The sequence below is a fragment of the Scyliorhinus torazame genome, chromosome 9 (genome assembly GCF_047496885.1).
Source record: "Scyliorhinus torazame isolate Kashiwa2021f chromosome 9, sScyTor2.1, whole genome shotgun sequence".
NCBI lineage: Eukaryota > Metazoa > Chordata > Chondrichthyes > Carcharhiniformes > Scyliorhinidae > Scyliorhinus > Scyliorhinus torazame.
The window spans coordinates 116,868,699-116,896,656 of record NC_092715.1 but is presented as its reverse complement, the minus strand read 5'-3'; the positions used below and the strand labels follow the sequence as shown (position 1 = coordinate 116,896,656).

At 48.8% G+C, this 27,958-nt stretch overlaps 1 protein-coding gene across 5 annotated transcripts in view; it reads right to left on the bottom strand.

Moving 5' to 3' along the window:
* The window catches only part of man2a1 (mannosidase, alpha, class 2A, member 1), a 327,615-nt gene that overhangs the window by 178,581 nt on the left and 121,076 nt on the right, over window positions 1-27,958 (bottom strand). For all 5 annotated transcript variants that reach the window (XM_072516408.1, XM_072516407.1, XM_072516409.1 and 2 more), the window contains 2 exons: window positions 24,169-24,346; window positions 2,110-2,306 (listed from right to left, as the gene is read on the bottom strand). In XM_072516408.1, coding sequence (XP_072372509.1) covers window positions 2,110-2,306; window positions 24,169-24,346 — 375 coding nt within the window. The remainder of the gene's footprint in view (window positions 1-2,109; window positions 2,307-24,168; window positions 24,347-27,958) is intronic.

Genomic DNA, 27,958 nt, shown 5'->3' with positions numbered 1-27,958 from the left:
CAAACAGGAAATTGGCGTTAAGGCCACAATTAGATCAGTTATTATCGTATTGAATGGCAGAGCAGGCTTGCTGGGTCAAATGGCCTACTTCTGCTCCTATTTCGTACAATCTTATGTTCTTTGCTTTTTACACGTGTTTGGTACATTCTTTAATTGTTTAATGTTGCTGACAAGTGCTGAAGGACTTTTTGATGACTTTGAAGGTTGATACATGGGAATTGCTCTCAGTCATGGGTATATGTAGGCATTCCCCTTGGAATACAGTATGACTTGGGGAATGCGCAGAGATCATGTAGAACAGGGAAAGAGAAAGGGGAGAAGCACTGTCAACGCATGGTGTTCAATGTGAAATTCTGCTACCTGAACCTTAACAAGGAACAATGTGTGAGAGACTTGAGCTTCTGTAAGCATCTTCCAGTAGCCACAACAGCAACCTCAGATCAGGCATGGGTCACATTGCCATTGGTTGTGAGGGTGAATGCTCTGACACTTGCAGCATACCATCCACTGTTACAGAATGGCATCACTTAGGCTATCTATTCACTGACAGCTAATTACATTTTATTCTCTCTAACCTGAAAGAAACAGGTAGAATGAGCACATAGCTGTGCTATAACAGCACAAAACTGTCAAAAATTTTACACTAGTTTATCATGTCTTGAATGAGAAGTATAAATGTTATTTTGTGCTGAGGAGGTGATCTTCTGAACTGTGGCTAAAGTGCAGCGTTAGACCAATGTAGATAATAGGGTATATTTAACTTGTATATGTTTACTGCTAAACAAACAACTGGAGAATTATATTCTATGCTTCATCAAGAGCCAAAGTTTTTCAGAATGATATTAAAAGATGTTATTTAGAGTGCACAAAATCTCAAAGAGCCTGTTGTCATAGTACTTTGCCAAAGGATGAAAATAGGGAGAGAGTAAGGTCGTTAGCAACAAGGAGTTTACCAAATCAGTCCCTGTTTCACAGTGCAAAGGAGTGCACATGTCAGAGACAAAATAATGACCTCTGCAGCAGTCAAACTAAGGGAAAACCTCCCCCTTGGTTGAAGATTGTACAAATGGAACTAAAGAAATTCCCAAGGCACTGGGTAAAAATCAAGGTCGATACAGGCTTATCCAAGAGGCCGTGTCACATTTCAGTGGATGCCTGACATGAATTCCTGAAATATCAATCACCTTCAACATGAGAGTTAAGTGGTAGTTAGAATAATTGAGATCAGCACTTTGCAACAAATGCACTGACTAGACTTTGGTCTGCAGAAGCTTTTCTAAGTGGGGGAAATGTGGTAAGAATTTAGGTCCTATATTTATTAAAGTCCTTTATTATTTATTTATTAGATTCTATATTTATTAAGGCGGCATTGTAGCACAGTGGTTTGCACTGTTGCTTCACAGCGCCAAGGTCCCGGGTTTGATTCCCGGATTAGGTCACTGTCTGTGCGGAGTCTGCAAGTTCTCCCCATGTCTGCGTGGGTATCCTCCGGATGCTCCGGTTCTTCGCACAAGTCCCGAAAGACGTGCTTGTTAGGTGAATTGGACATTCTGAAGTCTCCCTCAGTGTACCCGAACAGTGCCGGAGTGTGGCGACGAGGGGATTTTCACAGTAACATCATTGCAGTGTTAATGTAAGCCTGTGCATGACACTAACAAAGATTATTATTGTTATAAAGTTAGCCCTGCAGTTATTTAACGAGTACTTTTTTTCCCTTTAAATTTAAAGTACCCAATTCTTTTTTTCCAATTAATGGGAAATTTAGCATGGCCAATCCACCTACCATGCACATATTTGATTGTGGGGGTGAGACCCACACAAACACGGGAAGAATGGACAGTAAACCGGGTCCGGGATCGAACCCAGGTCCTTGGCCCCGTGAGGCAGCAGTATTAACCACTGCGTCACCGTGCTGCCCATTTAAAGAGTACTTATGATAAATACAAAAGCCATGACTCATGTAGAATGTAAAAATATGGATATTAAATGCTTTTCACTATTTCATTCATATTATCAATAAGACTAGAGAACAAAAAAATTAAATTGGTACTGCAATTGGTACTGTTGTTAAATATATATAACGAATATATAAATTTTGTAAGTATTTACCTCAGGTATGATTCTAAAACTCTGTCCATTCGCTTATAGAAGGGCCGAGAGGTAAAGTATCCACTCCAATAATGGTCATCTCTGTCTGCATAGGTAAAGAAGTCCCCACTCAAGACAGGAAATGATGATGGTGAATTTCCTGAATCAGCAGCTTTATGGAGAGCATCAAAATAATCTGACAATGTTCCAAATTGAGCCTAGAAACAGAGTATCAAACTACTAATCATCCATTCGGTTAATAATTGCAATTTTAAAAGTAACTTCTACCTCCTATCATACACATAAATGGATTATTTTCCATTTGTTTTTTAAAATATGGGCCATAGCTTTTGCTTTATAGCTTCATCTGATAACCTGAGTGGTCTTAATGTACAAGGCATAGTTACTGAAATGTTCCTTGGACAACAATATATCTTGGTTGTAATATATATATATATATATATATATATATATATATATATAAAATGGATGGACAGTAATATCACAAATAGAAACAGAGGTAGGAGGAGCAGGAGTTGTGTAAAATATGGCCAGTAGTTACATATGTTTTGGAAATATGCCTCGGTCTTCGAAATCAGCTTTCAAAATGAAATTGGTGTAACAGAATGTTGTAGTGTTATACAAACTTATGAAGGAAGGTAAAGAAGAATCAATGTTGAGTTATTAAATGTTGGAAGAACAACTGTTAGATGGCAAAAGGTTCCACATGATTAACTAATAACCAGTTCAGACTAGGAAAGACAGTCAATTGTCTGGTTCACTAATGTCCTTTAGGGAGGGATACCTGCATGTGACTCCAGACCCACAGTAATGTGGTTGACTCTTAAGAGCCCTCAGAAATGGCCTAGCAAGCTACTCAGTTGTAATCAACTGCTACAAAAAGGAATGAAACCGGACAGACCACCTGACACGACCTAGGCACCAGAAATGACAATGGCAAAATATTAAATAGAGCTAAGCGATCGAACAACTAATTGATCACATTTATGCTTGGCAGTTCTGCCACATCCAGCTCTGAATGGTGGTGGACAATTGATCAACCCACTGGAGGAGATGGTTCCACAAATATCCCCATCCTCAATGATGGAGGAGCCCAGGAGATCAGTGCAAAAGGTGTGCAGCAATCTTCAGCGAGAAATGCTGAGTGGATGATTCAACCCGGCCTCCTCTGGAAAACCCTAGCATCACAGATGTCAGTATTCAGTCAATTCGCTTTACTCAGGTGATACCAAGAAACGGCTGAAGGCACTGGATACTGCAAAGGCTATGGGCCCTGACAATATTTAGGCAATAGTACTGAAGACTTGTGCTCCAGAACTTGCCGCACCCATAGCCAAGCTGTTCAAGTACAGCTACAACACTGTCCTCTACCCGGCGTTGTGGAAAATTGCCGGCCATCGGTCTACTCTCGATCAGCAGTAAAGTGGTGGAAGGGGTCATCAACAGTGCTATCAAGCTGCACTTCCTTAGTAATAATCTGCTCACGGATGCTCAGTTTGGGTTCCGCCATAGTCACTCAACTCCTGACCTCATTACAGGTTGATAGATGGACAGAAGAGCTGAATGCCAGAGGGGAGGTGAGAGTGACTGGCCTTGACATCAACTGACCGTGTATGGCGCCAAGGAGCCCAAGCAAAACTTGATTCAATGGGAATCAGGGGGCAAAGCTTCCACTGGTTGGAGTCATACCTGGCACAAAGGACGAATGTTGTGGAGGTTGGAGGTCAATCACCCCAGCTCCAGGAGTTCCTCAGGGCAGTGTCCTAGGCCCAACCATCTTCAGCTGCTTTATTAATTACCTTCCTTCCATCACAAGGTCAGAAGTGGGGATATTCAGATGACCGCACAATGTTTAGCACAATTCACAACTCCACAAATACTGAAGCAGTCCATGTCAAAAACCAGCTATACCTGGACTCATTTTGTGCACTCATTCATATGCGGAGGACCCCTTGCAGCATTGGGTGTCTTTTGTAAGGGCCACGAAGAATCCAGCACGAGTTTTAAGGATACAAAGTAATAACATTTATTTACTCTAACATATATACATAACAGTAGCAGTAACTTCCCTTGCTACATACTCCTTCCTGCTGGTTCCTGAACTGGTCAGCTTTATTTATACTAGGAGTTTACTAGTGGTTTCTCCGCACCCCTCATTGGGGAAGCTCATACTCCCACAGGATTGTGGGATAGTCATTAGTCCCCAGCCAATGGTAAGTAGGCAGGTTATAACAGTGTCCCAGAGGCAGAATGCCATCTGCCATCAGTAGCACCCTCAGTAAAATTCAGAACTGGCATTTCCACCTTGCAAAAAGGAATGTAGTTGCGGTTGTTAGAGATAGTTCTGTGAAGCCATTTACTATCCTGTGTTGGAACTATAATCGCCATTCCTTCACTATCATAGAGTAGAAATCCTGGAACTCCCTTCCAAATAGCACTGTGGGTGTACTTATACAAGGTGGACTATGCGATTCAAGAAGGCGGCTCCCCATCACTTTCTGAAGGGAAATCATCTGTCGCAGGACATTGCTGTAGGGGTTCTTTAGGATAGTGTCCAAGGCTCAACCATCTTCAGCTGCTTCATCAATGACGTTCCTTCCATCAGAAGATCAGAAGAGGGTATGTTCACTGATGACTGCACAATGTTCAGTACCATTCATGACTCCACAAAGCAGTCCAAGTCCAAATGCAGCAAGACCTCGATAATATCCAGGCTTGGGTTGACATGTGGCAAGTAATCTTCGCACCACAAAAGTGTCAAGCAATGATCACCTCCAACAAGAGACGATTTAGCCACCGCCCCTTGACATTTAATGGCATTACTTCCCCACTATCAACATCCTGGGGGTTTATTAGAAACTGAACTGGACTAGCCATATAAATACTTTGGTACCAAAATAGGTCAAAAGATAGAAATCCTGCGGTGGGTAACTCACATTCTGACTCCCCAAAGCCTGTCCAAGGCACAAGTCAGGAGTGTGATGGAATATTCCCCACTTGTCTGGATGAGTACAGCTCCAGCAACACTCATTTCATTTCATTTCAAGAAGCTCAACACCCTCCAGGACAAGTCAGTCCACTTGATTGCTACCCCTTCCACAAATATTTACTTCCTCCACCACCGACGAACCAGCAGCCGTGTGTACCATCTACAAGATGCACTGCGGGAACTCACCAAGGTTCCTTAGGCAGCACCTTTCAAACCCATGACTACTACCATCTAGAAGGACAAGAGCAGCAGATCCCTGGTAACTCCACCACCTGGAGGTTCCCGTCCAAATCACTCACCATCTGACTTTGAAATATTTTACCATTCCTTTCTGTCATTGGGTCAAAATCCAAGAACTACCTCTTTAACAGCACTGTGGATGTACCTACACCTCAGGGGCTGCAGCGGTTCAAGAAGGCAGCTCACCACCACCTCCTCAAGGGTAACTAGGGGTGGGCAGTAAATGCTGGTGATGCACGATCAACGACCACTAAAGCGAGGTTGTAGTCCAACTGAAGGCATTAATAAGCTAGATGTTTCCCCCAGCAGCTCAGGTACAGAATGAAGGCTGCTGGGGCGGCACGGGCTCTTATACCCCGCCTAGCAGGGCAGACCTACCATACAGCTTGACCAATAGGAAGCATACAATATCTACCAATGGTGTTCCAGCATTACCAGGTACTGTAATACCTCTACACAGACTACCACATTCACCCCCTGTTAAAAAAGAGTCCGGCGGGGGTGGTGGCCTGATACTACAACATGGTAACGTGGAAGAATTATAATTATGGCGGTACCGTAATACCTCCGTACAGCGTTTTGTAACTATTTACAATTTAAGATTCATAATTAGCTAAAAGCTTTTAAATGAAGCAATCAGTCGATCCTGGTCGTCCTCTGTGATCGTCGAAGCTTCGGTGGTGACTCCGGTGGAGGCTCGTGCGTCTGTGACTCCAGGAGCGTGGCCTCGATCTCTATGGCAGCTTCGACACCCCTAGACGGCGCTGGTGGGGAAAATGGTTGACCTGGGAAGGGAGCGTCTGCGGGGTGCGTCGGAGGGTGGGGGGGGCCTACATGGGGCCAGCGGAAGGACCGATCCTCCTGTAAGGTGCACTGGTGGGAGGATGGGACTGGTGGCTGGGGTGTGCGTGGGGCTCCGGCGGGCGCCAGGTCTCGTAGGGAGACTGTACCTCGTCGGCCATCGGGGTACGCCACGTAGGCGTACTGGGGGTTAGCGTGGAAAAGATGGACCCTCTCGACCAACGGGTCCGACTTGTGCGCCCGCACGTTTTCGGAGCAGGATGGGTCCGGGAGCTGCCAGCCAGGTCGGGAGCGAGGTCCCAGAGGACGACTTCCTGGGGAAGACAAGGAGACGTTCATGAGGTGTCTGGTTGGTTGTGGAGTGGAGGGCATCTGGGAGGACTTCCTGCCAGCGTGAGATCTTTGGACCGTAGGTCCAGTAGGACAGTCTTCCAGACTGTTCTGTTCTCCCTCTCCACCTGTCCGTTACCCGGGGGTTGAAACTGGTCGTCCTGCTCGAGGCGATGCCCTTGCTAAGCAAGAATTGACGCAGTTCGTCGCTCATAAAGGAGGACCCCCTATCACTATGTATGTAAGCAGGGAAACCGAACAGTGCAAAGATGCTATGGAGGGCCTTGATGACGGGGGTTGCGGTCACGTCGGGGCAGGGGTTGGCGAATGGGAACCGGGAGTACCCGTCAATCACATTCAGGAAGTTCGTGTTGCGGTCGGTGGGGGGGCCTTTGAAGTCCATGCTGAGGCGTTCAAAGTGACGGGAAGCCTTTATCAGGTGCGTTTTCTCTGGCTGGTAGAAGTGCGGTTTGCACTCCGCGCAGATTTGGCAGTCCCTGGTGGCTGTCCTGACCTCCTCGATGGAGTAGGGCAGGTTGCGGGTCTTGATAAAGTGGAAAAGGCGAGTGACCCCCGGGTGGCAGAGGTCCTCGTGGAGGGCTTGGAGGCGGTCCACTTGTGCGGTGGCACATGTGCCGCGGGACAGGGCATCAGGAGGCTCGTTTAGCTTCCCGGGACGATACAAGATCTTGTAATTGTAGGTGGAGAGTTCGATCCTCCACCGCAAGATCTTATCATTTTTTTTATCTTGCCCCGCTGTGCATTATCGAACATGAAAGCAACCGATCGTTGGTCAGTGAGGAGAGTGAATCTCCTGCCGGCCAGGTAATGCCTCCAATGTCGCACAGCTTCTACTATGGCCTGGGCCTCCTTTTCGACTGAGGAGTGGCGGTTTTCAGAAGCATGGAGGGTACGTGAGAAGAAGGCCACGGGTCTGCCCGCTTGGTTGAGGGTGGCCGCCAGAGCTACGTCAGACCCGTCGCTCTCGACCTGGAAGGGGAGGGACTCGTCAATGGCGTGCATCGTGGCTGTTGCAATGTCCGTTTTGATGCGGCTGAAGGCCTGGCGGGCCTCGATCGACAGGGGAAAAGCTGTGGATTGGATCAGGGGACGGGCCTTGTCCGCATAGTTGGGGACACACTGGGCATAGTAACTGAAAAACCCTAGGCAGCGCTTCAGGGCCTTGGAGCAGTGAGGGAGGGGGAACTCCATAAGGGGGCGCATGCGTTCAGGGTCGGGGCCTATAACTCCATTTCGCACTACGTAGCCGAGGATGGCTAGGCGGTCGGTGCTAAACAAGCATTTATCCTTGTTGTATGTAAGGTTAAGGATCTTTGCGGTCTGGAGGAATTTTCGGAGGTTGGTGTCATGGTCCTGCTGGTCGTGGCCGCAGATGGTGACATTATCGAGATACGGGAATGTTGCCCGTAAACCGTACCGGTCAACCATTCGGTCCATCTCGCGCTGGAAGACCAAGACCCCATTGGTGACACCGAAGGGAATCCTTAAGTGATAGAGCCGCCCATCTGCCTCGAAGGCAGTGTATTTGCGGTCACTAGTGCGAATGGGGAGCTGGTGGTAGACGGACTTAAGATCCACCGTGGAGAAGACCTTGTAATGTGCGATCCTGTTTACCAGGTCGGATATGCGGGGGAGAGGGTACGCGTCCAGCTGCGTAAACCTGTTGATGGTCTGACTGTAGTCGATGACCATCTTATGCTTCTCCCCGGTCTTTACCACCACTACTTGAGCTCTCCAGGGACTGTTGCTAGCTTCAATGACTCCTTCCCTCAGTAGCCTATGGACCTCTGACCTAATAAAGATCCAATCCTGGGCATTGTACCGTCTGCTCCTGGTGGCGACGGATTTGCAATCCGGGGTGAGGTTCGCAAACAAGGAAGGCGGATCTTGAGGGTCGCGAGGCCGCAGACAGTGATGGGGGGTATAGGGCCGCCAAATTTGAAAGTTAGACTTTGGAGATTACACTGGAAGTCTAAACCTAGGAGTGTGGCCGCGCAGAGGTGGGGAAGGACGTAGAGCCGGTAATTTTTAAACTCCCTTCCCTGGACTGTGAGGTTTGCTACACAAAACCCCTTTATCTCCACTGAGTGGGAACCAGAGGCCAGGGAGATTTTTTGATTAATGGGGTGGACGAGGAGAGAACAGCGCCATACCGTGTCAGGGTGTATGAAGCTCTCCGTGCTCCCAGAGTCGATTCAGCAGGACGTCTCGTGCCCGTTGATTAGTATTGTCGTTGTAGCAGTTGAGAGTGTTCGAGGCCGGGACTGACCCAGAGTCACCGAGGCTAATCTCAGCAGTTGAGTGTTCTCTTCGGGCGGTGTGTGGTCAGCCGAGCTGGGGTCCTGGGAGTCCATACAAGGTGGTGGCTCCCATTGGTCGCACATGGCTGGGGGTGGACAAAATGGAGGCGCCCATCCATTGAACGTGGTGTCCGCGGGACAAGATGGCGGCGCCCGGGGGCAGCACGTGGCCCTGGAGTAGGAAGATGGCGGCGCCCGCTGGCCGCATGGGAACCGTGGAGAGATTTGTGGTGGCGGTCCGCATTCTCCGCCGGAGACCGTGGCGACCGCATGGGCCTGGCATACCACCACAAAATGGCTCTTTTTACCGCATCCCTTGCAGGTGGATGCGCGGGCTGTGCAGCGCTGGCGGGGGTGCTTGGCCTGCCCACAAAAGTAGCAGCAGGGCCCCCCGGGGTTGCCTTGCAGCACAAGCTTGTGGGGGGATGGGGGATGTCTCGGGGTCGTCTGCGGAGGGGTTCCATGCTGCCCAGGGGCTGCCGCGCGGTCGGGAACGTAAGCGCGGGCGTTTCTGGAGGCCACGTCCAGGGAGCCGGCAAGGGCCGGTGCCTCCTTGAGGCCTAGGTTGTCTTTTTCCTGCAATCACTGGCGGATCTGGGAGGATAGCAAACCTGCCACGAAAGCGTCCCGGACCAAGAGTTTAGTGTGTTCGCTCGCTGAAACTTGTGGGCAGCTGCAGTTTCTCCCCAACACCAGGAGTGCACGGTAGAATTCTTCCTGCAAGTCCCCAGGGATTTGTCGCCTCATTGCTCGCAGATGTCGGGCGTAGACCTGGTTTACTGGGCGGATATAATGTCCTTTTAGCAGCTCTATTGCCGCATCAAAGTCTTCCGCGTCCTCGATGAGGGTGAAAATTTCCGGGCTCACCCTTGAGTGCAGGACTTGCATTTTCTGTTCTCCTGTGGGTGTGTTTTCGGCCGTTCAGAGATATCCTTTAAAACACGCCAGCCAGTGCTTGAAGATTGCCGCTGAGTTCGCCGCGTGGGGGCTGAGTGGCAGACTCTACGGCTTGATTCGGAGCTCCATCCTTTTAAATCTAGCTTATTAAATTGATGCACGATCAATGACCACTAAAGCGAGGTTGTAGTCCAACTAAAGGCTTTAATAAGCTAGATGTTTCCCCCAGCATCTCAGGTACAGAATTAAGGCTGCTAGGGCGGCACGGGCTCTTATACCTCGCCGAGCAGGGTGGAGCTACCATACAGATTGAACAATAGGAAGCATACAATATCTACCAATGGTGTTCCAGCATTACCAGGTACCGTAATGCCTCTACACAGACTACCACAGCTGGTCTGCCAATGACACCCATTTAAAACAAATAATAACTGAGAATTACAGTCTTTGGTCTGCAGTGATGTACACGACCGCAATACAGGTTTCAAAATTACAAGCAGTATTCCTCAGGTAAGAACAGGCTACTTTGTTTTATTCATCTTTGGGGAATGTTGTTCAATGAGGCAATGATTAGGTGATGGCAGTGTAAGGGGCAAGGAGCAGTGGGACTAGCTGAGAGAGGGCGGGGGCCAGGGCAGAGAGAGAGCCAGGGAAAGAAAGCGACTGAGCAGGGATCTGGGAGGGAGGGAATGGCCTTGTATGGGTATGTGGATCCTGTTAATTAGTGAGGGGGTTTCCAGGCAAGGATGGCAGGAGAGAGATGATCCTAAAGGGTGGATTGGTGTTGTCTGTGGTGAAGTTCCAGGGATTGAAGTAAGGGTATTGGGCAGTGGAGGGAACGGGCAGTGGAGGGAATGATCACAGTGGGATGTGGTAGGGTGGCAGGTCCAGGTCCATGGTCAGATAGCTGATGGTCTCATGGAGGGTGGAGTGGTCACAGAAACAGACAAACCATGTTGCCCAGATGAGGGGGGGCAGGGTCAGGTGAGATGAGGTGGGCATGGGGCCAGTAATGGGTGCAGGCTCAGAGGGGAGAGAAGGCATGTGGAAGGTAATGGTTATAGGTCCAAGGGGAATAGGGAGGTTCAGCGCTAACAACAGATGGGAGAGGAATAGGTTTTTGGGTGGGTCAGGGGTGATGGGAGGATTTTGGTGGGTGACAGGGTAGTAGATGGTGAAGTGTATCTGGGAAGTCACGCACCATTTTCTCAAGACTCTTCTTCACAGCACAGTTGATCTGTATGTCTGAATCCTCAAAATGGGGAGGATGGTTTTATAAATTAAATAAATAAATTTAAAGAACAAGTGGCTGAATAAAGGGACACCCTATTAATGATGAGTCAACTGCATGAGGATCATGCCCAGGTGTAATCCCCTCTCTACTGTGAAGCCCACATGGCAGCAGGTTTTCTCCCTGACTTATTCGTCTCATAACATTGATATCCCAGCAAGGTTAGAAGTTGCGCTGAAGGGTAACACAAGTTGACCATGGTGGAGGGAGGGAGGCAGGCAGGGGTTCACTCTTCAGTGCTCAGGGATTGGATGCCACAACAATGTAGCAGTTTAGAAACTAGAAATTTGCATGTAGATGGTCATGGCTGATATTGGGGTTGTTGGTACATCTATCATGGTACGACAAGGGTCTCTCAAATGTTTACCGAGAGAAGCCCAATGGTATTCAAGGGAACATAGAAAATACAGCACAGAACAGGCCCTTCGGCCCACAATGTTGTACCGAACCTTTGTCCTAGATTAATCATAGATTATCATTGAATTTACAGTGCGGAAGGAGGCCATTCGGCCCCTTGAGTCTGCACCGGCTCTTGGAAAGAGCACCCTACCCAAACTCAACACCTCCACCCAACACCAAGGGCAATTTTGGACATTAAGGGCAATTTATCATTGGCCAATTCACCTAACCTGCACATCTTTGGACTGTGGGAGGAAACCGGAGCACCCGGAGGAAACCCACGCAGACACGGGGAGGACGTGCAGACTCCGCACAGACAGTGACCCAAGCCGGAATCGAACCTGGGACCCTGGAGCTGTGAAGCAATTGTGCTATCCACAATGCTACCGTGCTGCCCTTAAGAACAAATAAATCTACACTATATCATTTTACCGTAATCCATGTATCTATCCAATAGCTGCTAGAAGGTCCCTAATGTTTCCGACTCAACTACTTCCACAGGCAGTGCATTCCATGCCCCCACTACTCTCTGGGTAAAGAACCTACCTCTGATATCCCTCCTATATCTTCCACCTTTCACCTTAAATTTATGTCCCCCTGTAATGGTTTGTTCCACCCGGGGAAAAAGTCTCTGACTGTCTACTCTATCTATTCCCCTGATCATCTTATAAACCTCTATCAAGTCGCCCCTCATCCTTCTCCGTTCTAATGAGAAAAGGCCTAGCACCCTCAACCTTTCCTCGTAAGACCTACTCTCCATTCCAGGCAACATCCTGGTAAATCTTCTTTGCACCTTTTCCAAAGTTTCCACATCCTTCCTAAAATGAGGCGACCAGAACTGTACACAGTACTCCAAATGTGGCCTTACCAAAGTTTTGTACGGCTGCATCATCACCTCACGGCTCTTAAATTCAATCTCTCTGTTAATGAACGCGAGCACACCATAGGTCTTCTTCACAGCTCTATCCACTTGAGTGGCAACTTTCAAAGATGTATGAACATAGACCCCAAGATCTCTCTGCTCCTCCACATTGCCAAGAACTCTACCGTTAACCCTGTATTCCGCATTCATATTTGTCCTTCCAAAATGGACAACCTCACACTTTTCAGGGTTAAACTCCATCTGCCACTTCTCAGCCCAGCTCTGCATCCTATCTATGTCTCTTTGCAGCCGACAACAGCCCTCCTTACTATCCACAACTCCACCAATCTTCGTATCGTCTGCAAATTTACTGACCCACCCTTCAACTCCCTCATCCAAGTCATTAATGAAAATCACAAACAGCAGAGGACCCAGAACTGATCCCTGCGGTACGCCACTGGTAACTGGGATCCAGGCTGAATATTTGCCATCCACCACCACTCTCTGACTTCTATCGGTTAGCCAGTTCGTTATCCAACTGGCCAAATTTCCCACTATCCCATGCCTCCTTACTTTCTGCATAAGCCTACCATGGGGAACGTTATCAAATGCCTTACATGTACACTACATCCACTGCTTTACCTTCATCCACATGCTTGGTCACCTCCTCAAAGAATTCAATAAGACTTGTAAGGCAAGACCTACCCCTCACAAATCCTGGGAGTGTGCATCAACATGTCCTTCATTACCTTAACCAATGCTGGCGTTTTCCGTTCATATGGATATATGGACAAGAGGAGAACTCATCTGTGGCCCTCCAGGATGGAGTGGGGAGACCAAGGTGTAAGAGTCCTTCCTGATATTTCCTTTGCTCTCATTTCTTTATTTTATTATTTTTGGTCCGTGGACGCATAATTGGGATGTGCCTTTAAGCGGAAGAGTGCTTGCCAGGATAGCGTGTTCCTGCACTTTGCAGTGGAGAAACCAAACTCGTTGGCGCCGAGTGAATTTTGGAGGAATTTGGTTCAATTGGCAACTGGTGGGTTTGCAAGAGACAGCGTTCTGCGCAGTGTTAAGCATTGCACACATGAAGTGGGAGACAGTCTGAGTGAGGCAGCCAGAGTGAGATTGACACTTGGTCATTTGAAGTAGTGTGGGAATTTGGTGCAGAGTGGGAGGAGGTGCTTTTTTCTTTTGTTTTCGTTCTTCTTGCTTTGTAACTGTTAATCTGCAGGGAGAGATCTAGAGAGCATCCTGGGAAGGTAATTGATAAGAGGACATACCTTCACTTGTCGCTGCAGATACCCGAGGTAAGAGTTTAATAAATTTTCTTAAATAACTTAATTGGTGATAGAAATGTCGGTCAGTGGGGTTAAGTGCTGCACTTGTGTGATGTGGGGGATCCGTGATGCTTCCAGCATCTCAGATAACTACATCTGCAGGGAGTGCACCAAATTGCAGCTCCTCACAGACTACATGGATAGGTTGGAGCAGCAGTTGGATGCACTTAGGTGCATGAAGGTGCCGGAAAGTGTCATAGGCAGGAGTTGTTAGTGATATGGTGACACCCAAGGTGCAGGCAGACAGATGGGTGACCGCTAGAAGACGCCGGCAGTCAGTGCAGGAAACCACGTGGTCGCCAACCTCTCTAACAAGTATACCATTTTGGATTCTGTTGAGGGAGATGGCCTAACAGGGGATAACAGCAGCAGCAGCCAGAGCAGTGGCACCACGGCTGGCTCTGTTGTTAAGCAGGGAGAGACAAAGACCACTGGAACAATAGTTATAGGGCCTCTATAGTTAGAGGTACAGATAGGCACTTCTGTGGACGTGAAAGAGCCTCCAGGATAGTATATTGCCTCCCTGGTGCCAGGGTCCAGGATGTCTCTGAACGGGCAGTGAACATTCTGAAAAGGGAGGATGAAAAGACAGAGGTCATGGCACATATTGGTACTAATGACATAGGTAGGAAGCGTGATGAGGTCCTGCAGCAGCAGTTTAGGGAATTAGGTAGAAAGTTAAAAAGCAGAACCTCTCAGATTGTAATCTCAGGATTACTCCCTGTAGCGCACTAAGACTCCGAGAGACGAATAGAGTGAAGTCGATGAGGCTTTATTAAGCGTGACTGGAAAAGATATAGTTCGAGTACATTAGATGGGTCGTTTTTTCTACAGTGTGTGCAGGAGAGTTTCCTGACACAGTTTGTTGACAGGCCAACAAGAGGCGAGGCCACATTGGATTTGGTTTTGGGTAATGAACCAGGCCAGGTGTTGGATTTGGAGGTAGGTGAGCACTTTGGGGACAGTGACCACAATTCGGTGAAGTTTACGTTAAGGATGGAAAGGGATAAGTATACACCGCAGGGCAAGAGTTATAGCTGGGGGAAGGGAAATTATGATGCCATTAGACGTGACTTGGGGGGGGATAAGGTGGAGAAGTAGGCTGCAAGTGTTGGACACACTGGATAAATGGAGCTTGTTCAAGGATCAGCTACTGCGTGTTCTTGATAAGTATGTACCGGTCAGGCAGGGAGGAAGGTGCCGAGCGAGGGAACCATGGTTTACCAAAGAAGTGGAATCTCTTGTTAAGAGGAAGAAGGAGGCCTATGTGAAGATGAGGTGTGAAGTTTCAGTTGGGGCGATGGATAGTTACAAGGTAGCGAGGAAGGATCTAAAGAGAGAGCTAAGACGAGCAAGGAGGGGACATGAGAAGTATTTGGCAGGAAGGATCAAGGAAAACCCAAAAGCTTTCTATAGGTATGTCAGGAATAAGCGAATGACTAGGGAAAGAGTAGGACCAGTCAAGGACAGGGATGGGAAGTTGTGTGTAGAGTCTGAAGAGATAGGCGAGATACTAAATGAATATTTTTTGTCAGTATTCACTCAGGAAAAAGATAATGTTGTGGAGGAGAATGCTGAGCTCCAGGTAAATAGATTAGATGGCATTGAGGTAAGTAGGGAAGAGGTGTTGGCAATTCTGGACAGGCTGAAAATAGATAAGTCCCCGGGACCTGATGGGATTTATCCTAGGATTCTCTGGGAGGCCAGGGAAGAGATTGCTGGACCATTGGCTTTGATTTTTATGTCATCATTGGATACAGGAATAGTGCCAGAGGACTGGAGGATAGCAAATGTGGTCCCTTTGTTCAAAAAGGGGAGCAGAGACAACCCCGGCAACTATAGACCGGTGAGCCTCACGTCTGTAGTAGGTAAAGTCTTGGAGGGGATTATAAGAGACAAGATTTATAATCATCTAGATAGGAATAATATGATCAGGGATAGTCAGCATGGCTTTGTGAAGGGTAGGTCATGCCTCACAAACCTTATTGAGTTCTTTGAGAAGGTGACTGAACAGGTAGACGAGGGTAGAGCAGTTGATGTGGTGTATATGGATTTCAGCAAAGCGTTTGATAAGGTTCCCCACGGTAGGCTGTTGCAGAAAATACGGAGGCTGGGGATTGAGGGTGATTTAGAGATGTGGATCAGAAATTGGCTAGCTGAAAGAAGACAGAGGGTGGTGGTTGATGGGAAATGTTCAGAATGGAGTTCTGTCACAAGTGGAGTACCACAAGGATCTGTTCTGGGGCCGTTGCTGTTTGTCATTTTTATCAATGACCTAGAGGAAGGCGCAGAAGGGTGGGTGAGTAAATTTGCAGACGATACTAAAGTCGGTGGTGTTGTCGATAGTGTGGAAGGAAGTAGCAGGTTACAGAGGGATATAGATAAGCTGCAGTGCTGGGCTGAGAGGTGGCAAATGGAGTTTAATGTAGAGAAGTGTGAGGTGATTCACTTTGGAAGGAATAACAGGAATGTGGAATATTTGGCTAATGGAAAAGTTCTTGAAAGTGTGGATGAGCAGAGGGATCTAGGTGTCCATGTACATAGATCCCTGAAAGTTGCCACCCAGGTTGATAGGGTGGTGAAGAAGGCCTATGGAGTGTTGGCCTTTATTGGTAGAGGGACTGAGTTCCGGAGTCAGGAGGTCATGTTGCAGCTGTACAGAACTCTGGTACGGCCGCATTTGGAGTATTGCGTACAGTTCTGATCACCGCATTATAGGAAGGACGTGGAGGCTTTGGAACGGGTGCAGAGGAGATTTACCAAGATGTTGCCTGGTATGGAGGGAAAATCTTATGAGGTGTGCTGATGGACTTGAGGTTGTTTTCGTTAGATAGAAGAAGGTTAAGAGGAGACTTAATAGAGGCATACAAAATGATCAGAGGGTTAGATAGGGTGGACAGTGAGAGCCTTCTCCTGCAGATGGAAATGGCTAGCACGAGGGGACATAGCCTTAAACTGAGGGGTAATAGATATAGGACAGAGGTCAGGGGTAGGTTCTTTACGCAAAGAGTAGTGAGGCCGTGGAATGCCCTACCTGCTACAGTAGTGAACTCGCCAACATTGAGGGCATTTAAAAGTTTATTGGATAAACATATGGATGATAATGGTATAGTGTAGGTTAGATGGCTTTTGTTTCGGTGCAACATCGTGGGCCGAAGGGCCTGTACTGCGCTGTATTGTTCTATGTTCTATGTGACTGTTCCCCCACAGTTCAGTAGTAGACTGGACTGCGGGGGAGGACTCCTGGTTCATATACTCCGCCTTCAGGGCGGAGCTAGAGGTCAACTGCCAACCAGGACCCGGGATCTGTCAGCCAATGACATCACGGCTTCACAGTCCCACATGACCCCTAATGCATACTACCACATTCACCCCTTGTTAAAAATGAACCCGGCGGGGTGATGCTTCGTATGGTGGCAAGGGTTTACAAGGCTGGTCCTGGGAGGAAAACCTTCGCATGTTATTACAGTATGTACAAGGTTTTTTTTTGTTTCAAACTATTTACAGTAATCGTCAGGAGAAAAAGACAAAATGTTCTCGTTAAAAGTCCACATATTGTAGTGTTAGATCGACGCCACGAGTCGGTCGGGCGGTCTGGTCATCCGTGTCGATCGCCTCGACCCCGGTGGTGGTGGTGGTGCTTGTTCCGGTGTTGTCGTCTCCGGGAGCTTTACGGTTTCAGCTTGGGCTTCACTCCTGGTCGGGCCTGGGGGGAGGACCGATCCTCCTGGGAAGGGGGCGGTCGCGGGGTGCGGCGGTGGCAGGGAGGGGGTGATTGGTGTCGGGGGGGTGATTGGTGTCGGGGGGGTGTGTGTGTTGCCGGCGGGCGCCAGATCTCGCAGGGAGACCGTGTCCTGTCGGCCGTCGGGGTACTCCACTAAGCGTACTGCGGGTTCGCGTGAAGGAGGTGAACCCTTTCGACCAACGGGTCCGACTTGTGTGCCCGCACATGTTTTCGGAGCAAGATGGGTCCTGGGGCCGCCAGCCAGGTCGGCAGCGACGTTCCAGAGGAGGACTTCCTGGGGGAGACAAGGAGGCGCTCATGAGGCGTTTGGTTAGTGCTAGTACACAGTAGTGACCGGATGGAGTGGAGGGCGTCCGGGAGGACCTCCTGCCACCGTGAAACTGGGAGGTCCCTGGACCGTAGGGCCAGTAGGACGGTCTTCCAGACCGTGCCGTTCTCCCTCTCTACTTGCCCGTTCCCCCGGGGGTTGTAGCTGGTCGACATGCTCGAGGCTATACCGTTGCTGAGCAGGAACTGGCGCAGCTCGTCACTCATGAAGGAGGACGCCCTGTCGCTGTGGACGTATGCGGGGCAACCGAACAGTGTGAATATGGTGTTCAGGGCTTTAATGACTGTGGCCGCGGTCATGTCAGGGCAGGGGATGGCGAATGGGAAGCGGGAGTACTCGTCCACCACATTAAGGAAGTATGTGTTGCGGTTGGTGGAGGGGAGGGGTCCTTTGAAATCCAGACTAAGGCGTTCAAAGGGGCGGGAAGCCTTAATCAGGTGCGCACCATCCGGCCTGAAAAAATGCGGTTTGCACTCTGCGCAGATGTGGCAGTTCCTTGTGACTGTACGGACCTCCTCCAAAGAGTATGGGAGGTTGCGGGACTTTATAAATTGGTAGAACCGAGTGACCCCCGGGTGGCAGAGGTCCTCGTGGAGGGTTTGGAGGCGGTTAATTTGTGCGTTGGCACATGTGCCGCGGGATAGGGCATCGGACGGCTCGTTCAGCTTTCCGGGACGATACAAGATCTCGTAGTTGAAGGTGGAGAGCTCGATCCTCCACCTTAAGATCTTGTCGTTTTTGATTTTGCCCCGCTGTGCATTATTGAACATGAAGGCTACCGACCGTTGGTCCGTGAGGAGAGTGAATCTCCTGCCGGCCAGGTAATGCCTCCAATGTCGCACCGCTTCCACTATGGCTTGGGCTTCCTTTTCCACTGAGGAGTGGCGGATTTCTGAAGCGTGGAGGGTTCAGGAGAAAAAGGCCACGGGTCTGCCCGCTTGGTTAAGGGTGGCCGCTAGAGCTACGTCGGAGGCGTCGCTCTCGACCTGGAAGGGGAGGGACTCGTCGATGGCGCGCATCGTGGCCTTTGCGATATCCGCTTTGATGCGGCTGAAGGCCTGGCAAGTCTCTGTCGACAGGGGGAAGGTCGTGGTCTGTATTAGGGGGCGGGCCTTGTCTGCGTACTGGGGGACCCACTGGGCGTAGTATGAAAAGAACCCCAGGCAGCGTTTTAGGGCTTTTGAGCAGTGCGGGAGGGGAAATTCCATGAGGGGGCGCATACGTTCGGGGTCAGGGCCTATTATCCCATTGCGCACTACGTAGCCCAGGATGGCTAGCCGGTTTGTGCTAAAAACGCACTTGTCCTCGTTGTACGTGAGGTTCAAGGCTTTAGCGGTCTGGAGGAATTTTTGGAGGTTGGCGTCGTGGTCCTGCTGATCGTGGCCGCAGATGGTTACATTGTCGAGATACGGGAACGTGGCCCGCAACCCGTGTTGATCAACCATTCGGTCCATCTCTCGTTGGAAGACCGAGACCCCGTTTGTGACGCCAAATGGGACCCTTAGGAAGTGGTATAATCGCCCATCTGCCTCGAAGGCTGTGTACTTGCGGTCACTTGGGCGGATGGGGAGCTGATGGTAGGCGGACTTGAGGTCCACGGTGGAGAAGACCTTATATTGGGCAATCCGATTGACCATGTCGGATATGCGGGGGAGAGGGTACGCGTCTAGTTGTGTGTACCTGTTGATGGTCTGGCTATAGTCTATGACCATCCTTTGCTTCGCCCCTGTCTTTACTACTACCACCTGTGCTCTCCAGGGACTATTGCTGGCCTGGATTACGCCTTCCTTCAGTAGCCGCTGGACTTCGGACCGAATGAAGGTCCGGTCCTGGGCGCTGTACCGTCTGCTCCTAGTGGCGACGGGTTTGCAATCCGGGGTGAGGTTTGCAAACAAGGATGGGGGTTGAACCTAGAGGGTTGCGAGGCCGCAGATAGTGAGTGGGGGTATTGGGCCGCCGAATTTGAAGGTTAGGCTCTGCAGATTGCACTGGAAGTCTAATCCCAGTAATGTGGGGGCGCAGAGTTGGGGAAGGACGTAGAGCCGGTAGTTTTTGAACTCCCTCCCTTGCACCGTTAGGGTACCTATGCAGAAGCCTTTGATCTGTACGGAGTGGGATCCTGCAGCTAGGGAAATCTTTTGTGCGTTGGGACGGATGGTCAAAGAACAGCGTCTTACCGTGTCGGGGTGGATAAAGCTCTCCGTGCTCCCGGAGTCGACCAGGCATGGTGTCTCGTGCCCGTTTATCAGCACCGTTGCCGTCGTCGTCTGGAGCATCCGGGGCCGTGCTTGGTCCAGCGTCATTGAAGCCAGACGTGGTCGTAATGGTTGAGCGTCTTCTTCGAACCCCGTGGAGCCGTTGACACTGGGGTCCGTTGGTGCCGTCCAAGATGGCGTCGGGGGGGGGAACAAGATGGCTGCCCCCATGCATCGCACATGGCTGGGGGGTCACAAGATGGCGGCGGGGGTGGACAAAATGGCCGCCCCCATGCGTCGCACAGGTCTGGGGTGGTCCAAGATGGCAGCGCCCCTCCTCCCCTCGTGGTGGCCGGGACCCAAAATGGCGGCGCCTGCGGGTCGCACATGGGGCGCTGGGGGGGTTGGGGAGCGTTAGGAACACGCAGGACTCCCTCTTCTCTGGGGACAGCGGTGGCTGGGACCCAAAGTGGTAGCGCCGGCGGGTCATACATGGGGCGCGGGGGGAGGGGTTGGGGAGCGTTAGAGATGCGCAGAACTCCCTCTTCTCCGGGGAGAGCGGTGGTCGGGACCCAAAGTGGTAACGCCTGCGGGTTGTACATGGGGCGCTGGGGGGGGGTTGGGGAGCGTAAAAGGCGTGCAGGGCTCCCTGTTCTCCTGGGACAGCGGCGACCTCCCGGGACCGGCACACAGCCGCGAAATGGCCCTTTTTCCTGTAGCTCTTACAGATCGCTGCGCGGGCCGGGCAGCGCTGCCGGGGGTGTTTCGCCTGGCCGCAGAAATAGCAGCGGGCTCCCCCGGTGCGACTTGGCGTTTGAACTGCGCAAGCCTGTGGGGTGTCCGGGGGGGGGGGGGGGGGGGGGTTTGTCGCGACGGGTGCGTACGGAGCCCAATGGGCTGCCGCGCGGTCGGGGCCGTAGGCGCGGTCGTTTCGCGCGGCCACGTCCAGGGAGGCTGCTAGGGCCCGTGCCTCTGAGAGTCCTAGCGACTCTTTTTCTAAAAGTCTTTGGCGGATTTGGGAAGAGTTCATACCTGCCACAAAAGCATTGCGCGCATTAACATGTCCGTGTGTTCATTTGCGTTCACCGGCGGGCAGCTGCAGGCCCGTCCCAAAATTAGTAGCGCGGCGTAGAATTCATCTATCGATTCTCCGGGACTTTGCCGTCTCGTTGCGAGTTGATAGCGAGCGTAGATCTGGTTTACTGGGCGAACATAGAGACTTTTTAGTGCTGCGAACGCCGTCTGGAAATCCTCTGCGTCTTCGATGAGAGAGAAAATCTCTGTGCTTAACCTCGAGTGCAGGACCTGTAGTTTTTGGTCTTCTGTGACCCGGCCGGGGGCCGTTCTGAGGTAGGCCTCGAAACAAGTCTGCCAGTGCTTGAAAGCTGCTGTTGCGTTCACTGCGTGGGGGCTGATCCTCAGGCATTCCGGGATGATCCTGAGCTCCATAGTCCTTTAGTCACGCTTAATAAATTGTAGCGCACAAAGACTCCGAGAGACGAATAGAGTGAAGTCGATGAGGCTTTATTAAGCGTGACTGTTCCCCTGCAGTTCAGTAGTAGACTGGCCTGCGGGGGAGGACTCCTGGTTCTTATACTCCGCCTTCAGGGCGGAGCTAGAGGTCAACGGCCAACCAGGACCCGGGATCTGTCAGCCAATTACATCACGGCTTCACAGTCCCACATGACCCCTAATGCATACTACCACACTCCCTATACAACGTGCCAGTGAGGCCAGAAATAGGAATATAGTAGAGCTCAACACATGACTAAACAGCTGGAGTAAGGAGGGAGAGTTTCTGATATCTAGACCATTGGAATTTCTTCCGGGGCAGGTGGGACCGGTACAAGAAGGGTGGGTTGCATCTAAACTGCCTGGGGCATAAATATCTTGGCCGGGAGGTTTGCTAGTGTCGCACGGAAGGGTATAAACTAGTTTGGCAGGGGAGTGGGAACCAAAGTAAGGGGAACTAGAGAGTAGGGCCAGTAAGACCGAGAGGATGAGCAGACAGGGTGTGGTTGCTGATCAAAGAGGGTCTGGTGGACTAAAGTGCATTTGTTTCAATGCGAGAAGTGTAACAGGTAATGCAGATGAATTTAGAGCTTGGATTAGTACTTGGAACTATGATGTTGTTGCCATTAGAGAGACTTGGTTGAGGGACAGGATTGGCAGTTAATGTTCCAGGATATAGATGTTTCAGGCTGGATAGAGGAGGATGTAAAAGGGATGGGGAGCTGCACTACTGGTGAAAGAGAATATCACAGCTGTCCGGCGGGGGGACATCTCGGAGGGCTCATACATTTAGGCAATATGGGTAGAGCCCAGGAATAGGATCATAGAATCATGGAATTTACAGTGCAGAACGGGCAGCACGGTAGCATTGTGGATAGCACAATTGCTTCACAGCTCCAGGGTCCCAGGTTCGATTCCGGCTTGGGTAACTGTCTGTGTGGAGTCTGCACATCCTCCCAATCTGTGCGTGGGTTTTCTCCGGGTGCTCCGGTTTCCTCCCACAGACCAAAGATGTGCAGGTTAGGTGGATTGGCCATGATAAATTGCCCGTAGTGTCCAAAATTGCCCTTAGCATTGGGCGGGGTTACTGGGGTATGGGGATAGAGTGGAAGTGATGACCTTGGGTAGAGTGTTCTTTCCAAGAGCCGGTGCAGACTCGATGGGCCGAATGGCCTCCTTTTGCACTGTAAATTCTATGAGGAGGAAGCCATTCAGCCCATCAAGTCTGCACCGGCCCTTGGAAAGAGCACCCTACCTAAGCCCAAACCCAAACCTGGCATGGCCAATCTACCTAACCTGCACATCTTTGGACCGTAGGAGGAAACCAGAGCACCTGGAGGAAACCCACGCAGACACGGGGAGAACGTGCAGACTCCACACAGACAATGACCCAAGTCAGGAATTGAACCCGAGACCCTGGAGCTGTGAAGCAATTGTGCTAACTACTGTGTTACCGTGCTGCCCCAATTCTTACAAAGACAAGGTGTAGAAATGTATGTTTACGTTTTAATATCAAATGTCTTCAGAAAATACAGGATGAGTTGGATTGATTATGGGTGGAATCTTCTGGTCTGGATGTACTTTGGGAGACGGGAGTAGAAGTGAGTGATTTCCACTCAGGGACGAGCTAGCTGACCACGTACAATTTTGCACTGGTCAGCTCATTAGACATATATGCACAAGGAGCAGAACGAATCTTGAGACTGGGCCTGCCACTTCCTCCACTGCTGGAACAGAAAAGTTGGGTGGGGTTACTGGGTGCTCTTTCCGAGGGCCGGTGCAGACTCGATAGGCCGAATGGTTTCCTTCTGCACTGTAAATTCAATGAATACATGAGTCATGTTTTTCTTGTATGTGGCGCAGTGGTTAGCACTGGGACTATGGCACTGAGGACCCAGTTTCGAATCCCGTCCGTGGGTCACTGTCCGTGTGGAGTTTGCACATTCTCTCCGTGTCTGCGTGGGATTTCCCTCCACAACCCAAAGACCTGCAGGTTAGGTGGATTGGCCACGGAAAATTGCCCCTTAATTGGAAAAAAAATAAAATAATTGTGTACTCTAAATTTAATTTTAAAAAATGTTTCTCTTTTATAATTGATAGTTTTGGAGAAATGTTAGTTAACCAGATGTTACTCTAGTTGTTCAAAGCCCTAAAGATTTTAGCCAACTCCGAGTACTTTCTATATCTTACAGTCCCAAATACCACCTGCCCATGCTAGATGAAGTTGCCTTCTTTGGTCATCTTGTAAATGTCATTGTCACCCATTCCAACTGCCATGATATTTTTCTCCACGATGTATGTTAGCCAAATTTGATAGCACATTTGTTTTACATGTTGAAATATGCATTTCAAAAGAAATAGATATAAAAGAATGGCAGGGGACTTGAATTAGGTTGTCTGAGCAAGTCTACTCATGGTTAAATTACTAAAACAGAAGAAAAAAGCTCTGGAGAGTCATAAGGACTCGAAACATTCACTCCATTTTCTCTCTCCACAGATCTGCTTAGTTTTTCCAGAATTTTCTGTTGTTTCAGATTCCAGCATCAGCAGTATTTTGCTTTTATTATAGAAGAAAAAATATGCTTGTTTGCAATGTGACTGCATGGGACAACTAGTCTTTTCCGGTTTATCATTTTTGTATGCTTGCTTTTTATAAAAACCATCAGTTTATATGAGGCAAGCCTTAACATAAAAATTTCAAATCACTTCGCAATCTATCTTATACAGAAAACAAAATGGTAATATAAATATATTTCTTCACATTAAAATATATACTTGTGCTTGTACTGTAGTCTAGGTTTTAACATACCTTAACATGGAGCTCTGGATGGGAATTCATATAATCAAACAACTTTTGATAATTTTGAAACTGTTGGTCCCATTCTGACCATTGGTCGTAGCGAAAATCATCCCCCAGAGGAATCAGGACAACTTTGGTGCGGAAAAGTTTGGACTTTTTCCTGTACTGGTCCAAGATGAGTTTGGCTCTTCAAAATAAAGAAAGCAAAATATAAGACAAAATATTTGATGTACTGAGTTTACAGTGATCATTAAATAAGTGTACAATGTGTTCTTTTAGCAAATACAAATGTAGAGGAAGCATTTATTCAGTGTCTTATCTGTAATGAATTGCTTTGGTCTCACATTTACTTTGGTGTCTCAGCAAAAGTCAGAATGAGATTCAAACTTACAACTTCCTGACTCAAAGCCAATTTTGAGTTAAGTTTGGGCTTGTGCTATGTTTTAAATATACATTTATTTATTTTAGTCTATTTTCTTTGTTTCCAAAATATTTTTTCTTCTCCGTAAGGTAAATTTTATTGTGTTCCCAAATTTGTACACCTGAAAGGTCGAACCAGCATTAAGTATGAGAGAAGTAACTTATATTCTCACCTTTTCTTTTGTTCATTCTTATTTTCATTTTTCTTTTATCATCCCTCAGAGGTTTGTCAGTCAAAAGAGCACACAAATAAAAAACAAATAGCTGCAAATACTATTGGGGAAGAATTTCTAGGACAAGATGAGGAGATTCTATCAAAGGGGTTATATTTATATAGTGGGAGCAATTTTCCCCCCAAAATTACAAAGTGTAATTTTCAGCGCAAAAATTGAGAGTAATCCCACCTTCCCCGGTGGCACAATCTAGAGTGCAATCTTTTGGCACTTTTGTTAAAAAGAGTTTCCCCCACATGAAAACACTGCGCCTGAAGTGTGGAGCACCTCATTCTTCCACCCCCAGGTGTCATCTGATCACTTCAATCAAGGGGGCGCTACATTTAGATGGCTCTACAGCATTAGCGCACAGTCAAGCCAGGAGGATGGCCACTAGAAGGCCAGCTCCCAGATTCTCCAGGGGGGGCACTGGCCCGATTGCTGGATGCTGTGGAGGAGAGGTGTGCCGCTATTTACCCGTGTGTTGGCAGGAGGCCCTCCAGCAAAGTCAGCAATCCTGCCTGGGAGACATTGGCAGCACTGGTCAGTGACAGCAGCCTCATCAAAAGGACAAAAATAAAATGAATGACCTACTGCGATCAACAGGATTCTCCTTCACCTCGCCTCCCCTTGGCATTCGACCCATCAGTCATCCCCGAAATGTCACCTTGAAAGGTTTAAGGTAGCAGGGATAATCCAGGAAACTATAGGTCGGTGAGCCTCACGTCGGTAGAGGATTAACTATTGGAGAGAATCCTCAGGGACAGGATTTATACCAATTTGGAAACAAATAAGACTCATTAGCGATAGACAGCATGGGTTTTGTGAAGGGGAGGTCGTGCTTCACTAACTTGATTGAGTTTTTTTAGGAGGTGACAAAGATGATTGATGAGGGGAGAGCGGTGGATGTTGTTTACATGGACTTCAGTAAAACCTTTGACAAAGTGCCTCATGGCAGACTGGTACAAAAGGTGAAGTCACACGGGATCAAAGGTGAGGTGGCAAGATGGATACAGAACCTGAACGAGGTCTACAAGATTATGAGAGGCATGGATAGAGTGGATGGGCAGGCATTCTTTCCCAGGGTGGAGGGGTCAGTCACTAGGGGGAATAGGTTTAAGGTCCATGGGGCAAAGTTTAGAGGAGATGTGCGTGGCAGGTTTTTTTTTTTTTTTTTTTACACAGAGGGTGGCGTGTGCCTGGAACCCACTGCCAGGGGAGGTTGTGGAAGCAGATACATTAACAGCGTTCAAAAGGCATCTCGACAAATACATGGATAGAATGGGTATAGAGGGATACAGCACTAGGGTGATATCATGACTGGTACAGGCTTGGAGGGCCTGTTCCTGTGCTGTATTGTTCTTTGTTATCTTTGTTCTTTGAACCCACATGCCGCCACCTCGCAGGTTCCCAGCACCCGATCTCCCAGCATCATCCTCAAACCTCCCCCACCACTCCTCATCAGAACCTTCCCTGCACAGAGCCAACATATGCCAGTTGTCCTCGACATCTCACCCACTCGCCGTCCAACTCATAACATCCCCTTTCAAGTCCCTGTAGGAGATGATAGCCCAGAATCGCAGAGTGAGAGTGAATCACCCAGATGACCAGTCTCAAGTGAGATATTTATTATTGAGACATTAAAAACAAATGGGAGGCAAAAGTAGACATTGGGCTGCTCCCAAAATGACGCTGGTAATCTAGTGATGGGAGACAAGGAAATAGCTGAGGAACTAAATAAGTACTTTGCGTCAGTCTTCACAGTAGAAGACATGAGTAATATCCCAACAATTCAGGAGAGTCAGGGGGCAGAGTTGAATATGGTAGCCATCACAAAGGAGAAAGTGCTAGAGAAACTAAGAGGTCTAAAAATTGATAAATCTCCGGGCCCAGATGGGCTACATCCTAGAGTTCTAAAGGAGATAGCTGAAGAAATAGTGGAGCCGTTAGTTATGATCTTTTTAAGGTCACTGGAGTCAGGGAAAGTCCCAGAGGATTGGAAAATCGCTGTTGTAACCCCCCTGTTCAAGAAGGGAACAAGGAAAAAGATGGAAAATTATAGGCCAATTAGCCTAACCTCGGTTGTTGGCAAGATTCTAGAATCCATTGTTAAGGATGAGATTTCTAAATTCTTAGAAGTGCAGGGTCGGATTAGGACAAGTCAGCATGGATTTAGTAAGGGGAGGTCGTGCCTGATCAACCTGTTAGAGTTCTTTGAAGTGATAACAAATAGGGTAGACCAAGGAGAGCCAATGGATGTTATCTATCTTGACTTCCAAAAGCCCTTTGATAAGGTGCCTCACGGGAGACTGCTGAGTAAAATAAGGGCCCATGGTATTCGAGGCAAGGTACTAACATGGATTGACGATTGGCTGTCAGGCAGAAGGCAGAGAGTTGGGATAAAAGGTTATTTTTCGGAATGGCAACCAGTGACGAGTGGTGTCCCGCAGGGTTCAGTGTTGGGGCCACAGCTGTTCTCTTTATATATTAACGATCTAGATGACGGGACTGGGGGCATTCTGGCTAAGTTTGCCGATGATACAAAGATAGGTGGAGGGGCAGGTAGCATTGAGGAGGTGGGGAGGCTGCAGAAAGATTTAGACAGTTTAGGAGAGTGGTCCAAGAAATGGCTGATGAAATTCAACGTGGGCAAGTGAGAGGTCTTGCACTTTGGAAAAAAGAATAGAGGCATGGACTATTTTCTAAACGGTGACAAAATTCATAATGTTGAAGTGCAAAGGGACTTGGGAGTCCTAGTCCAGGATTCTCTAAAGGTAAACTTGCAGGTTGAGTCTGTAATTAAGAAAGCAAATGCAATATTGTCATTTATCTCAAGAGGCTTGGAATATAAAAGCAGGGATGTACTTCTGAAGCTTTATAAAGCATTAGTTAGGCCCCATTTAGAAAACTGTGAGCAATTTTGGGCCCCACACCTCAGGAAGGACATACAGGCACTGGAGCGGGTCCAGCGGAGATTCACACGGATGATCCCAGGAATGGTAGGCCTAACATACGATGAACGTCTGAGGATCCTGGGATTATATTCATTGGAGTTTAGGAGGTTGAGGGGAGATCTAATTGAAACTTACAAGATAATGAATGGCTGAGATAGGGTGGAAGTAGGGAAGTTGTTTCCATTAGCAGGGGAGACTAGGACCCGGGGGCAC